Here is a 15,066-nt window from a genome sequence, read left to right as displayed (position 1 = left end):
ATTCCAGCTTATCTGAATGACCTGCTCCATAGTGGTGCCCACTCTTCAGACTCAGGCATTTAGGAAGCTGGTGTGTTCCTAGTTTGTGTTAGATTCAAAGGGACATGGACATCAAGGAGAGGCACCTTGTTGAATTTGGGTGAACTGGTGGGTACACTGGCCTCACAACGCTGAAGAAAAGCTCTCTCTGTGCTTATAACTGAAAGAATATAGTTCATTTTGAATGGAGTTGGTGGTTTCCAAGCAGAAAGTTCCCAAGAGTCTATGAGAAGAAGATGAACTGTGCTAAGCAGGTTTGCAGATTGCTTTATGCAAGAGTCTCTTGTTTGATCAACACCTTGCCAGTGACCAAGGCTTCGCGTTTCATTGTAGCCAATGTTTGGCTTCTGGTTAATATAAAAAAATGTTTATAAATATGTAAATATGCATGAGACTTTTAGTACTTTGTGTTTCAACAATAGGATGCTTTCTAGGGATCTCGGCAAATAGTGATTTTGACCACCTTATTTTTAAGGGAATTCTTTCATTAGTTTAAAGTAAAGAAAATCTTATGTTTGCTCTTCTGTTTGGAAGCTACTTTGAGATCACTGTCCTCCTTCATTCTGTCCCCTGTTCTTTCTTTATCCTGTTTCTTTAACAGTCTTACCCTTGAGTACACACATACATGGAAAATGTCAGAGTAAAAAAGTTGACTTTCTTTTTCCGTATGGATGTCTGAATCTTCTGATGGAAGGTTTGGGAATACAGTCAGTTTGATTTAATTTTTGGAATTTAATTAAATGGTAGTTTTATACTCTGAGGACACACAGATTTAATTAGTGAAACCATGTTTTCAGATCTTTATGGAACAGACTTCACTTGTGTGTTTTTGTATCTAATACTTGGTGTGTTTCTTGTTTCAGTCCCATTAAAGATATCCACGATGTTTTGGAAGTGACAGTCTTTGATGAAGATGGAGATAAACCTCCTGATTTTCTTGGAAAAGTTGCCATTCCCTTGCTGTCTGTAAGTTACCTTCGTTAATACACAACGTGTGAGTCATTTTACAGTTGATGAGTTTCTGTGGTCCAGAGTTGCTTTATCTTTGTCAATCTGGGGGGAAAACATCCTCCCAGCCATAGCAGGAAATAACTGTTTTACTCCTTATGCTTCTCCAGTATTTTCAGTAGTTTCAGAGGTAAAGTCACATAACTTTCTCTGTGTGTCAACTGCATATTGATTTAACCAACCAAAACATTTTGGCCAGTCTTTCAGTCCACACTCAGCCTTTCCATCTTAAGGTGGGAGTTTCTCTTTGGTTTCAGGGAATACGTATCTGCGACTGATTTTCCATTGGTGAATGAAAAACAGCCATTACCGCCTTACTGCTCATTTCTCCGAAGATTACTTACTGGTAACTGCACCATGTTCTCAATTCTACTAAAGACCATTTTCTCAAAAGTTCTGTTTGCCTTTTTAGTAGTCCTGTTTGTTTTCAGTCTCCAAATAGAGAGCCTCTCTTGGAAAAAGAGGGCTGTTTTGGTAGTCCCATTAAAAGGTAATGTATCAGAGTGAGCTAAGAGCTGAATGAAAAAAAAAAATACCCTATAAAATTCAGAGGAGAAAGCACCAAGTAATGTCTTTACATGGGCAAAGGTGGAAAGCTGGGGTCTGAATTCAGCTATTAATTGGACATTTATGTTTATACTAAATGTACTCTTCTACAGGAGAGAATTTCAGCTCTTCATCCAATCATTCGTACAATGTGTGGTGGAGTTGTTACGGCCTGTATCAGTCAAGAAGGCTTTATTTATTTCTTCCCAAAGACTTATTTCCCCGAAGCTCTTAGTGCATTTTCGTGGCTGGAGCAGTGTGTAATTTATCCGTGAGATTAGACTAGCTCACATGATGTTTACGGAGTGGGAAACGCAGCACCTCTCAATATCTCTCCTCTTTTTGATTGCTTGGTTAATTTCTCCCCAAGTTCTCGTATCCCTGATGTCACTTGAAGAGAGCGGTGGAGCAGCTGCTCCCTTGCAGAGCCGGCTGCTGGCAAATGTTGTGAGTCAGCAGCAGTGGGCCATGCCGGCTCTCAGAGAGGAGATGGTGATTTGGGATTTCCCGCCTTTTTTTTTTTTTTTTTTTTTTTTTTTTTACAACTCTGTCAGTTATTCCTGAAAAAAAAAACGTGTAATAAGAATATGGGGCACATTTTTAAAGAGGTCTGAAGGGATAAGAAACCAAGACTCGCCTATAGAATTTAGTGTCCTTTTTCTCTAACATTTTTGGGGGGGACATTTTTCCTCTTGTTTTTAGTTCTTATAGATAAATCCTTAGTAGCATATTTGATTCCTTGCTGGGTGAACACTGCTTTGTTTATTAACCTGCCTCTGTTCCGCATGTAAATGTTTGGTGTATTTGGTCTTTCTAGGACACCGACAAGTTGACCGACTTTCCTTCCTCCCTCCCTCATAATGTACGGTCGCTATATGCTTTGGGGTTAGAGCTGAGAAATTACGTCTGGCTAAATCAGGCTTAGGGTTTCTCAAGCCAGGCACTCCTGATACTGTTGAACGCATTATTCTCTGCCGTGGGGACTGTCCTGTGCATTGTAGGAAGTTTAGCAGTGTCCCTGACCTCTGCCCACTAGATGCCAGTAGTACCCGGCCACCCATCACTATTGTGACAACCAAAGATGTATGCAGACATTGTCCAATGAGTTGAAGGAGGCACCATCACTCCCAGTGGAGTGGAGAAGCACTGACCTAAATTAATAGAGTTTTCAAATTATATGCTTCCAAATACAATATAGAGTGATTTGTGAAAGGCTTTGCTTCAGTGCAAGCAAGCCCCCTAACCCCCTTAACGTTTTTCAGGTTGCCAGTAAGCTGCCCCGCAATCTAAGCATCATTCATTTGATATATATTTATGAAGTGTTCAGTGTGTGCCAAGAATTGTTTTAGGTGGTAATATTCTAACAGTGACTGCAGTGAAGCTATCTCCACTCCTAGAACTTAAACTTTGGTTGCAAGAGGCAACATACAAACCAAAAAAAAAAAAAAAGGCAACACACAGTAGGTTAGATCAGGGGTCCCCAACCCCTGGGCTGTGGACCATATCAGTCCGAGGCCTGTTAGGAACCTGGCTGCACAGCAGGAGGTGAGCGGTTGGAGAGCAAGTGAAGCTCCCCGTCGCTTGCATTTACCGCCTGACACCTCCTCCCCACCCCCCGCATCCCTGGAAAAATTGTTTTCCATGAACCAGTCCCTGGTGCCAGAAAGGTTGGGGACCACTGTTAGATGGTGAAAAGTGCTATGTAGAAAAAGAAGCAGGGGGAGGGGCCTCCAAGAGGATGTGTGTAGGGAAGGGATGCAATTTTCCATGATTTGGACAGGGAGGACCTCACTGGAAAGGGAACATTTGAGTGAGAACTTAAGTAGGTAAGGGAGAAAGCCAGGGGAGATCTGGGGGAACTCTTCCAGGCAGGAAATCTTCCAGTTCAAAGGCTCCAAGGCCAGGCCTTGACTGTCACGTTCCAAAAATAGCAGAGCGGACAGTGTGGATGGAATGGAGTGAGTAGAAAGTAGCAGATGTGAGATAAGAAGGGTTAGGGGATAGGGTGGTGTGGGAGAGGACCCTGTAAGACCCTGACAGCCTCAAAGTTAGAAGGACTTTGGCTCTTTCTTAGTGGTGACGGGAAACCACAGGGAGGTTTCCAGCCCGGGAGTGTTGATTTGATTTACGCTGCTTGTTTCTAATATAAATGTAGTATGTGGAGAAATAAGTCCAGATCTGAAAGGGCTCCACTGCATAAAGGCAGGGTGGCGTGAGCCACTTATCCCCTTAGGGAGTTTGGGGCCCAGGGATGTTGAGCTGAATATGACATTTCAGCAGCTGTTGTTCAGCGTGGCTGTTACAGTTCAGATTTATTTCCGATGCTTTGACCAGTAGATTAGGAAAGTTGATCAGAGTTTACACAGGATCTATGTGGGCTCTTCCCGATATACCTGCAACATACCTTCTCCAAATGACTTGATTCCCTACCTAAAGTGTAGATGTAAATGTGATAGAAAAAAAAGGCCATGACCCTCACTATCTAGTAACAGGCAAATTTTGTTTATTATTTCATTGATCATTTGATTTTTTTAAATTTATATTTATAATTTTTATTGTCTACCTTTATAATTATTTAAAATAACTCTAACTTATGATTTAGAGGGTATGTTTTAAACTGTATTTATTGAGATCTAGGTTTTTTCTTTAATTACTGTCTATTGAGCAGTGCTTACCTAGCAAGCCCTATGCTGTGCACTTACCATATGGTACATCATTAATTCTGTGACAGCTTAATGAGGCATGCTTTATTATTATAACCATTTACAAATGAGGAAACTGAGGCAAAGAAAGATCCCTGTAGCTAGTAAGTAGTGGAGGCTGGATTTGAATTAGGCAAATCTCATATGAGAGCCATCCTAAGAGGATGCTATGCTGTGACAGAGAGTAGCTATTAAGTAAATATTGTGCCAAAAGCAATAACCAAGATCTGTTTTGTGCAACCGCTGAGCTCAGTGCAGTGGCGGTGGGGGGTGGGGGCACAGGTGGGACACAGAGGTAAAGGCTTGCATGTCGTGGGTGATGCATGTGAGGTGAACACACACGACCTGAAATGTTAGGTGCCGTATAAATGGGACAGGAACATGCAAGGTGGGAGGGCTGAGTTTAACTTTGGGAAGACATTGGAAAGTGGGGAGTCTGGGCTGGCCAGGAAGGAATATGGTGTTGATAGGGACTGTAGGGTGAGGTGAAGAATGAAGGCCATTCCAAGCAGAGGGGAAAGCATGAGCAGAGAAACAGCGGGGTAAAAGAGAGGCCACGTTCTAGAAGAGCGGGCTTGGTGCTTAGCTTAGCACTCAGGGTGAACGAGGAGGCTGGAGAGTGCAGCTCATGGGAGTGGAGGGAGGTCGGGGCTTATTCTATGAGGGAGGATTACCTGCAGGCTTTTGGCCTGGGGCATGGATATACCAGAGCAGCTGACCAGAAAGAAGGTTTTGGCTCCAGTGTGAAGCAAATTATGGGGGAAGAAGAGTCTTCCTGGAGGAATTGGTTGCAACTCCAGAAATAAGCATCAAAGAGGAAACCCTTTGATTCTGTGTTCTGTGCCTCTTAGGAGAAGGATTTATTTCCCTGCTTTTTTAATATCAGAGAAAATCGTAAAAATTGATTCGTCGATGTTTCACTGTTATCTCTGTAGGATATGGAACAGAGGGAGGTATCTGATAATACCTTATTTCTTATTTAAAAAAAATTGTATTTCTTAGAGTGTGCATAATTTTTGTGAGAACACATTTTCTTTAATCAAGTCATAAACTAAAACTTGATTTATACCTTCAGAGAAAATACAGACTACATTTTAAAATGTCTAAATTTAAAGTATTGAAAGTACTTCAACTTTTACTCTTTCTCAAAATGGTAATGTACTAAGTGCATTTCAGCCTATTAAATAAAGAGCCTGTTCTGAATTCACTGTATCTTTTAATCAGGGTGAATATATTGGGTGACTCTTGGCTCCCTTAAAATTCATATTCTAAAATCAATATAGGGACTTTCCTGGTGGCACAGTGGTTAAGAATCTGCCTGCCAATGCAGGGAACACGAGTTTGATCTCTGGTCTGGGAAGATCCCACATGCCACAGAGGGACTAAGCCCGTGCGCCACAACTACTGAGCCTGTGCTCTAGAGCCCTCGTGCCACAACTACTGAGCCCATGTGCTGCAATTACTGAAGCCCACGTGCTTAGAACCTGTGCTTCACTGCAACAAGAGAAGCCACCGCAATGAGAAGCCTGCGCACTGTAACAAAGAATAGCCCCTGATTGCTGCAACTAGGGAAAGCTCGTGCGAAGGAATGAAGACCCAATGCAGCCAAAAAGAAATTAAAAAAAAAAAAATTTTAATTAAATCAGTACATTTATTAATGGTGGTGAATTGTTCAAAGCATATACATGTGCTCAGATATACATCAGAATTGAAAGAATCCAGGACAATGAGCCATCCTTCCATAGATTTCATTTGTGTTCAACTTTTAAAAAATTTTCTTGCCTAAATGATGACATAGATATGCAAAACTTTTTACTCATGATTAAAAGCAGTAGAAAATTCCAAAAAAATTTTTTTAGCCATATCATGCAGCATGTGGAACTTAACCCACTGGAGATCGAACCCTTGCCCCCTGTAGTGGAAGCACAGAGTCTTAATCACTGGACCACCAGGGAAGTCCTGAAAACTTTTAATATTTGTCCCTTTCCAAATTCTTCCAAAAATCTTCTAATCAATAGCATAGTAAATATGCCTTAGAAAATAGTAGGAATGCTTTAGAGTTAATTATCCAATTCAAAAGGTTTATTTTTCATTGCTCTTCTCAATTAAGTGCTCCTGATTTTGTCATGAAAATCCAGCTGGATTCTTCTCATCCTTCTTATTTAAGCATATGTTTACCCTCCTAGAATTATCTAATGGGTCAATTTTGGAAGACTTTGAAGATGAGCTTTCTGTAAAATAGGAAAAGCATCTATTTGTTGTTATTTCCTACTATCTAAGGAGAAATCATCTCAATTTGATGAGGTCCTGCATTTTGAAACAAATTTGAGTCCTCTTGTATAAGCCATGCCAACGTGCACATGTGAATCTGTATCAGAAGCACAGGCCTTCTTGCAGCCCTTAGCGTTCTCTGCGAAGCCAGTGCACAGCAGCTAGGTGCACCAATAACAGCTTCACTTAATTAGCCTTATGGGGCAAATCTTCTGTAATTGCTTGTACCAAATAAATGTCCATGCACATCTTCATTGGCATTTCCAATTAAGTATTTGCCCAGCTCTCACCTATGATTGATTTTGCACATTGTACTGGACACTCTTAATCATATTTTTCTAAGTAAATGCTGAAATTTTGGCCATTAAAATATATATTTACTTTACATAAATTTATTTTAATTTATTTTATGTATTGGCTGTATTGGCTCTTTGTTGCTGCATGTGGGCTTTCTCTAGTTGTGGCGAGTGGGGGCTACTCTTCATTGTGGTGTGCGGGCTTCTCATTGTGGTGGCTTCTCTTGTTGTGGAGCACAGGCTGTAGGTGCATGAGCTTCAGTAGTTGTGGCTCTTGGGCTCAATAGTTGTGGCTCACAGGCTCTAGAGCGCAGGCTCAGTAGCTGTGGCACACGGGCTTAGTTGCTCCATGACATGTGGGATCTTACTGGACCAGGGCTTGACCTCATGTCCCCTGCATTGGCAGGCGGATTCTTAACCACTGAACCACCAGGGAAGTCCCTGCATAACTGTTTATAGATGTATAACCAGATGCAAAATTTAACAGGGCAAAATGGTGATTTTTAGACACAGACATTCAATTCTCCTCCTCATCTAATCCTCGTCCAACATGTTCATTGAAATAAAGGAAGATAAGGTACATTTTTCTGGCCCTGGAAACCAGGAAAGTGTACCTTAAACATGCTGGAATTATTGTGAACCATAAGTAGTGTATAAGGTGGATGATATTTGGTTACAGCAGGCCAAGGGAGAAAGGAGAATGACTAGTGGGATTCCTCTACTGTCCTGTAACAGGAAGATGTCAAGTATACATCTGAGTGTATTCTGTATGATGGTAATCATTGAATGGGTTAAACGTTTCTGTTAAATGGAAAAACCTCTCATAATGAGTCAGAGTAAAATCCAAGTGTGGCTTCTTTGAGACACCTCAAACATGGCGTTACAAAAATGGATGAACAAGAGTGGAACACGTAAATGTAAATAGAAGATAAGTCAGAAACATAGAGAAGAGGTGATTTTATGGGTTACAGAATAATTTAATTATCAATAAAGTTATAAAGACATGAACTTTTATGTGGATGACTTCCCATAAATATATAATATTTGAAACACCAGAAAAATGACAAGATTAGAATCACAGAAAAATAATGTATATTACCTATCTAGCTTTTAAAAATCAGAAACAAGAAACAAATGAAGCTTTGAAGTGATATTTCAAAGTGCCAAGTCTTTGAAATTCCAACTTCCATGAAGTCTATGCTAACAGCGAAAGTCCCTACACGTGATTCCACAGCTATTAAATTTCTGGTGATGAAACCCTGGAATCTCCTTTTTTGTTTTTCGTTTTTAGCAAGTTCTCAGGTGAATTTTAGACAAACTAAAGTGGTGGTTCTTAGACTTTAGAGAATCAGCCGTAAGCTTGGTCCGACATGTGTATGTGTAGACACACACGTAAATACATAAAATAGTCTGTTCACATACCCACTTAACTTGTTTAATTATTGATTATGTTGTGGGTCCAAAATTCTTCAGTAGATTTCAAAAAGGCAGAACCTGTACTGTGATCACAGTACTATGCAAATAGAAATAAACAAAAATGAAACAAATATCAAAACACTTGGTAGAAAAAAAAAATCCCTGGTAGCTAACCAAAACGGCATCTATAAACTTCTTAGATACTAACAATGAAATACTGTATATAAAAACTATGGATAAGGGCCATAAGTATTATTCAGAGGAAATCCTTTTTGGCCACACTATGTGGCATGCAGGATCTTAGTTCCCTGACCAGGAATCAAACCTGTGCCCCGTGCAGTGGAAGCATAGAGTCTTAAGCACTGGACCACCAGGGAGGTCCCTTGAATGGTTTTATAATTAAACAACAAAGGTTGAAAAATCAGTGGAACATCTCAACAAGATGAACTAAAGTAAACTAAGAAAATTAGAAAGGAGTTTATGAAGATCGATAGAGCAATTACATAGAATATACTTAAACAGTGTAGTTGATAAATCCAAGTATTAGTTGCCCCCAAAACCAGTGATACAGGCAAACCATTTACAAGGCTAATGAAAAAGGGAAAACATATACTATTAAGAATGAGTGAACAGCAAGAAAGATAGGGATTGCTATGAAGAACGCAACTAAATTTTACTGAGTATGAGAGAAAACTTGAATAAATACAGAGACATACTTTGGGAGGACTTAGATATTGTAAAGGTGTAAAACTCCCCATGTTAACTAAAAATATAATACAGTCCCCCATTTGAAGAAATTAATGTATAAAAATATCAAGGAAAATTATCTTTAAAAATATAATTAGAGGAACTTGAATGTCAGGTATTAAATGCACTGTTTAGTGAAAATCATTAATGATGGAATTATCAGAAATAGTTATCAAATAACTCCAGCTTATTCTCGCTGCAAACTCCCCTCCTCCAAGTAAGAAAATAATACTTTTGAATCATTTAATGCACACGAGTTTTGAAACCTTAACTGTACAGGCAATTCTCAAAAGTTATTGAAGTTTATTAACATAAAAGGAAATGGAAAATGTGTGAATTCATTCCCTGAGACTAAACTAATTCTGATATTTAAAAAAAACACAGATTTAATAAAAAAAGAAAATTATATGCCTTTCATGGAATATCCGTAAGATTCAACACATTAGGAAATCTAATTGTGTAATTTATATTATTGAGTTAAGAAAAAAAAACACCACCACCTTGACAATCTCAATAGATGTGGAAGGTGTACTTGATAAAATTTGACATCCATTCTTGATGGTGAAAAAATAGCCTAATAAATTAGTAAATGATGAGCACTGCCTTAACATGATGAGCAATATGTATCAGAAGTATCACAAACATCAGAGTTGTTGCTGAAACACTAGAGATGGTTATTCTAGTTCCTCTTTTTTTTTTTTTTTTTTTTTTGGCCACACCTCATGGCATGCAAAACTTCCCTGACCAGGGATGGAACCCACGCCCCCTGCAGTGGAAGCTCAGAGTCTTAACCACTGGACTGCCAGAGAAGCCCTCTAAAACTTTTTTAAATGAAGACAATAGTTTCTACTGCTGGGATTGTTGCAAGAGTTTAATGCGCTTATATACTTACGAACTAACTATTAAAATTAAGCCTTTTATGTAAGATCCAGCCAATGCAAAAATGTAAGAAAAACAAATGATATGGTAATGAAGGAAACACATTATTTGCAAGTAGTAGCTATATGATAATATCTATAAAGAAAATTAATAGACAATGTATTGGTATAAAAAAAGGTCAGTAATGTGTAAACAACATCAAAATTAAGAAAATGAAAACCAGTGAAAATCAAAGAGTATAACAGCAGGAAACAAAAACCATTATAGTGTTTAAGAACTATGTGAGGAAGTTCTAGAACTATACTGAAGGACGTGAAAAGTGACTGAATAACTGAGAATCATTTAATATATAATAAACTTGAAACAGGAAGTCACTGAGAGGATAGACTAAGTGATCACTATAGAAGTGATTCTGGGCTAAGTTGGTTGCTTATCCATCAGGGAAAAATACGTCAGCATGTTACACCAAGCACAGTACCTATTTCAAGATGAATTAAAGGTCAAAGATATGAAACAAACTGTATAAATAAATATTAAAATAATGGGAAGCGCTGTATAAGCAAACTGAAAGACAGGAATGATATAGGGAAAAAGATTTAAGGTGTCATGGTGAAAACAAAAATTGCCACCAAAGATTAAAGGACGAAGGATAGGTTGGTAAAAAAATACCTGCAGCATAAAAACAAATAGATGACCGCATTAATATAAAAGTTATTTTTTTAATCAATAAGGAAAAGACAATTCAACCTAGCGGGAAATTTAGATCAAGGAGGCAGAAATCTGAAGAGCTAATGAGCATGTGATTGGCTCATGCCATATTCAACCACCGTCATGGTCGTTAAGAGTGCAGAAGAGGGAGCTACACCACCTGGTTTCGCACCCAGTCTTCTCCCCTAACGGGCTGTGTGACTTTCGACACCTTACTTCACATCTCTGTCTCTGTTTCCTCCTCCATGAAATGAAGATAATTTTCACAGTCCCTGCATTGGAGGTCTGCGGTGAGGACTTAAAATGGTTTGGTTAAATGTAAAAAGAGTACAGTAGCACACAGTAAGCACTTAAAGTGTACGCTGTCATCTTCATCACCTCTGTTTTAGTAGCTTAAGTTCCCAACTTAGTTTAAGTAATCAGATTAACAAACATAGGCAGGATTTTTCATGAGCTGTGATGATTCAGTGTCGTCAAAGGACTCAGACGCTGCTGGAGGGGGCGTGACCTGGTACAAGCCTCCTAGAAGGCTCCTTGGATTAAAATTAAATAGACACATATCTTTGAGCATTTATATTCTAGATATCTATTTTAGAGAGGCAACTTGGGCTTAGAGAGATACAGCAATTACCCATGGTCACACAGATGCTAAATGCCAGAAATGGGAATTGAATTGAAGTCTGTCTGGTTTCACCATCCTACCATGGCCCACTGTTAATAAACATATGACAGAAAATGTTCAATTTCACTAGTTATAAAAAAGCACATGTTAAAACAACCTGAGGCCATTTTATTCCTATGAAATTGGTATATATTAAGTAAAAATGCCTATGGTTGGCAAAGTTGCAAGGAAAGGGACAGGTTTATTCACCCTGGCTAGGAGGATAAATTAATACAACATTTTAGGAGAGCAAATTGGCAATACTTGCCGAAACCATAAAAATAGGTGTACCCTGTGACTCAGTAATTCCACCTCTACGAGTTTATTTTTAGGAGTGCATCATGGAAGCACAAAGGTATCTGTATATAAAATCATCACAGTGTTTACAGTTGTTAAAAATTGGAAACAGTCTTAGTGAGTTACAATGGAAGATTAGTTAAGCTAATTATAGAGTATTCATAAGATGAAGAACCATTCTGAATCATGGAAAAGAATCGATTATTACATTGAAGAATGTTTCCCATACTTTTCTTTAGGTTTAAGACACAAGTGATTAAAAATTACAGAAAATAAGACTTAAAAAATCATGTTATTTAATAAGCAGTTTCTCTGTACTTGTCACTGTTCTTACTGCTTTTTGCTGATTATTTCACAACCACTGAGATATGTAACCTTTTTTTATTCACACTTTACAGATTAGGAAACTGAAGAAGAGAGGAGTTTTGTAACTTATCCAAAATTATCCAACCACTCTGAGGCAGAGCCAGAATTTAAACTCACTTCATCTGCCTCTAGAGTCCCAAACCGTATCTAATACACTATGATCCTATTTTCATAAGATGAATGCTTACAAAAGTTACATTACAAATTAGAGATCTGTGTTTGTTAAAAAATGTAATACTGTAAAAATTACATTTTTTTCTCTTTTAAGCTATTTTTATAAATTGTACACCACTCTTACAATTCGTATATATTACTTTGTAAAAACAGCTTATATTTTAGGGAGAGGAGTTGCTAAGACATGCTGGGTACAGCAAGGTTTTCTACCTTTTCCAAAGTTCAGTGCTGGGTTTTGGATTCAGGCACTGGGTGGGTTGGATTGCCTTGCACAGAGAAAGGTGAGGTGTCCTTGGAGGGCTGGGGTAATGCGTTCAGTGCTGCCTCTGCTGGCCAGTGTTTGACTGTGTCAGGGCAGACAGTGACCTTGTGGGCTTTTCATTCTCTCATGTTGTTTGCAACGCCTGCCATGGGAAACAGGCCTGTTTCCAAGTGGGGATGTGAATAGAATCACTACCAAGTAAAGGATATTTACTTTCTTCTTTCCCAGCCCCCATGTCTGTTCATATCACATTTTATTGGAGTCACCTTGCATGTACATCAGTGGAAACCACCTGCTGTATTGTGATGTCACATCGTTTTCCCTTTTGCACGCAGTAAAAGCTTCTGATAGAATAATGCTTGTTGACACCCAGATGTTCTCCATTTATTCACGTGAAGGTCAAACTGGGGGATGGGGAGGATCATTATGACTCTTCAGTTTGGATTTTGATCTTAAATGTGTATTTTTTTCTCTTTCAACCAACTGATGGTTTTATTCCTTCGTACTGATTCTGATTAACTTTGCTGTTGAATCAGTGGATATCTAGTCACATCAAAGAACTTTACAGTAAAGCATAATAATGAGAATTCTTTAAAAAGAGTTCCAGCTGAGAAAAATATTTTTCTCTGACCCACATACTAACCTTTGTTGTATGACAATTCAAAAAGTTTTGTTTTCTAATATAATGAATGTAGTGTCACTCTGACTCGAAAGTTAGTTTTATCACCCAACTTTTAAAAAAAAGTTTTTTGTGTTTACCATGCTTAAAGCTGGTGTAAGCAGATTGGCAATTCTTTTATATGGAGAAAAATTGCATAGTTTAAAGATAATTTCAGGTCATATTAAAATCTAAACCAGACAACCTTCTCTGTAACTTGTCCTCTGGCTCTCAAATCCTGAATCATTACTCAGAAACAGACTTCCTGTGCTCTTTCATTCACTGTCTGATTTAACCAGAATTTCACGGTTAGCATGTTCTTGACAAAAGCTTTCTGATATATCATACTGTTTCTGAAAATAATGTAAAGGGACATGGACATGCCCATTTCCCTGATTGTGGAAGTTTTATTCCTAATTAGGTTAAATCTATATTACTGTCCTGCAGAGATGCCTTCCCCAAATTATTGCCTGATATCTGTGCTCCTCACTTATGAAGAGGCAAGTATGCCAAGGTGTAAGATAAGTCAATTTAAAGAGCTTTCTTGTAACACTACAGTTAAAGACATTATCTATTATTTCGTCCTTCTATTTGGGTGAAATGACGTCCTCCCCGATGTCAGCCCAGCAGGAATCTCCAGTTGAACTTTGAGACTTCCTTTTGTCATAAATTGAAAAAGGTATCATTCCTTTTTACCCTGGGTGATAGAGCTCTCATAGTTAAACTTGGGTCTTCATTGAAGTAACCATCTCATACCTAAAGACAAAAGTACATAGAGATTCTCTGCTCTAAGTTTTCTGTTAGATGTGTTTTAATTGTCCTATTTCATTGAGGCTTTAACATTATCAACTGCTAGAAATCATTTTCGGAGTTAAGTATAAAATAATAAATATAGTTCTTGACTGGAAAAACATATGTTTATTTTTCATTTCTTATTATATCAATACTGTCACGTAGAAGTTTGGCAAGTTGGGGTGTTACAGAACTTTTTATCCTATATTCATGTGTTGAAAGTTCAGTTATATAAAGACGGTGGAAAATGAAAATATTTAAAAAATCGTTTCTTTTGTTACTATTTCAGTGTTTGATTATAACACTAAATATTCAAATGCATTGATCTGTTCTTATCCCAAGCATATCCCAAATACAAAGTCGTGTATTTCCTCTATCTCTGACTGTTTATCTTTTCCCAAAAGATATTTTTTATAGAGGACAGGCTGAAAAAGTGGAATCAACCAAATGTTCCTAAATAGGAGGATTCATAAATGGTGGTTTATTCAGATTTTGAATCTTACATAGTAGTTTAAAGAAATGAGGCTGATCTATATACTAATATAGGTACATTATCAAATCATATTGATAGATACAAAATGAAATTGCAAAATATGTATAGTTTGGCACTTACACAAAACATTTAAAATACTTGTTTCAAGGATATATTTATGAATATAAATTCTCAATAAAAGTGTAGAAGGGATACATGCCAAATTCCTCTCTAATTTCCTTCCTCGGGATGGAATTGTGGTATTTATGGACATTCAAAGGAACTTTGTTTTTCTGTCAGTTTTCAATCTTTTTTCACATTAAAACTTTTTACAGTATTTAAACCTGCAGTTTATATACTTTAAAATAATATATTAGTGTCAAACATGAGTAGCTTTATTTATATCTCTAGTTTTAAAAACGGCTTTAATGTCCTAGGTGGATTCTGTGCTTTGCTGACACAACTCTAGGACATTGAGAAAGAGGAAACGATGATTTACCACCACTACCCCCCCCAAAAGAACCTCTGTTACTATAAAATATTTCTTTTTATACTAATACCTCTTGTTCTTCTGTCGCCCTTCCCTAACCCTTAAGAAATCATGGAAATTTTAAGATAACAGTACAATGACTGTGGGTTGAGGCAAAGCTAAATTGGACTAAAGTCAGCTTGGCAAATTGTCATGCTGTTTTTGTATTTATTTCTTTCAACTTTAACACCCACAATTTATTAAGTGAGACAGTGCATAAGAGAGGAAGCTCGGAATCCTGTT

General features: G+C 37.9%; 1 protein-coding gene across 7 annotated transcripts in view; it reads left to right on the top strand.

Annotated features, from left to right (window-relative positions):
• Positions 1-15,066, top strand: part of MCTP2 (multiple C2 and transmembrane domain containing 2) — a 235,841-nt gene that overhangs the window by 137,114 nt on the left and 83,661 nt on the right. For all 7 annotated transcript variants that reach the window (XM_057721327.1, XM_057721324.1, XM_057721326.1 and 4 more), the window contains one exon: positions 903-1,005. In XM_057721327.1, coding sequence (XP_057577310.1) covers positions 903-1,005 — 103 coding nt within the window. The remainder of the gene's footprint in view (positions 1-902; positions 1,006-15,066) is intronic.

This window comes from Hippopotamus amphibius, chromosome 2, assembly GCF_030028045.1.
Source record: "Hippopotamus amphibius kiboko isolate mHipAmp2 chromosome 2, mHipAmp2.hap2, whole genome shotgun sequence".
Classification (NCBI taxonomy): domain Eukaryota; kingdom Metazoa; phylum Chordata; class Mammalia; order Artiodactyla; family Hippopotamidae; genus Hippopotamus; species Hippopotamus amphibius.
The sequence above is the reverse complement of the archived record's forward strand: the minus strand, read 5'-3'. Positions and strand labels throughout refer to the sequence as shown.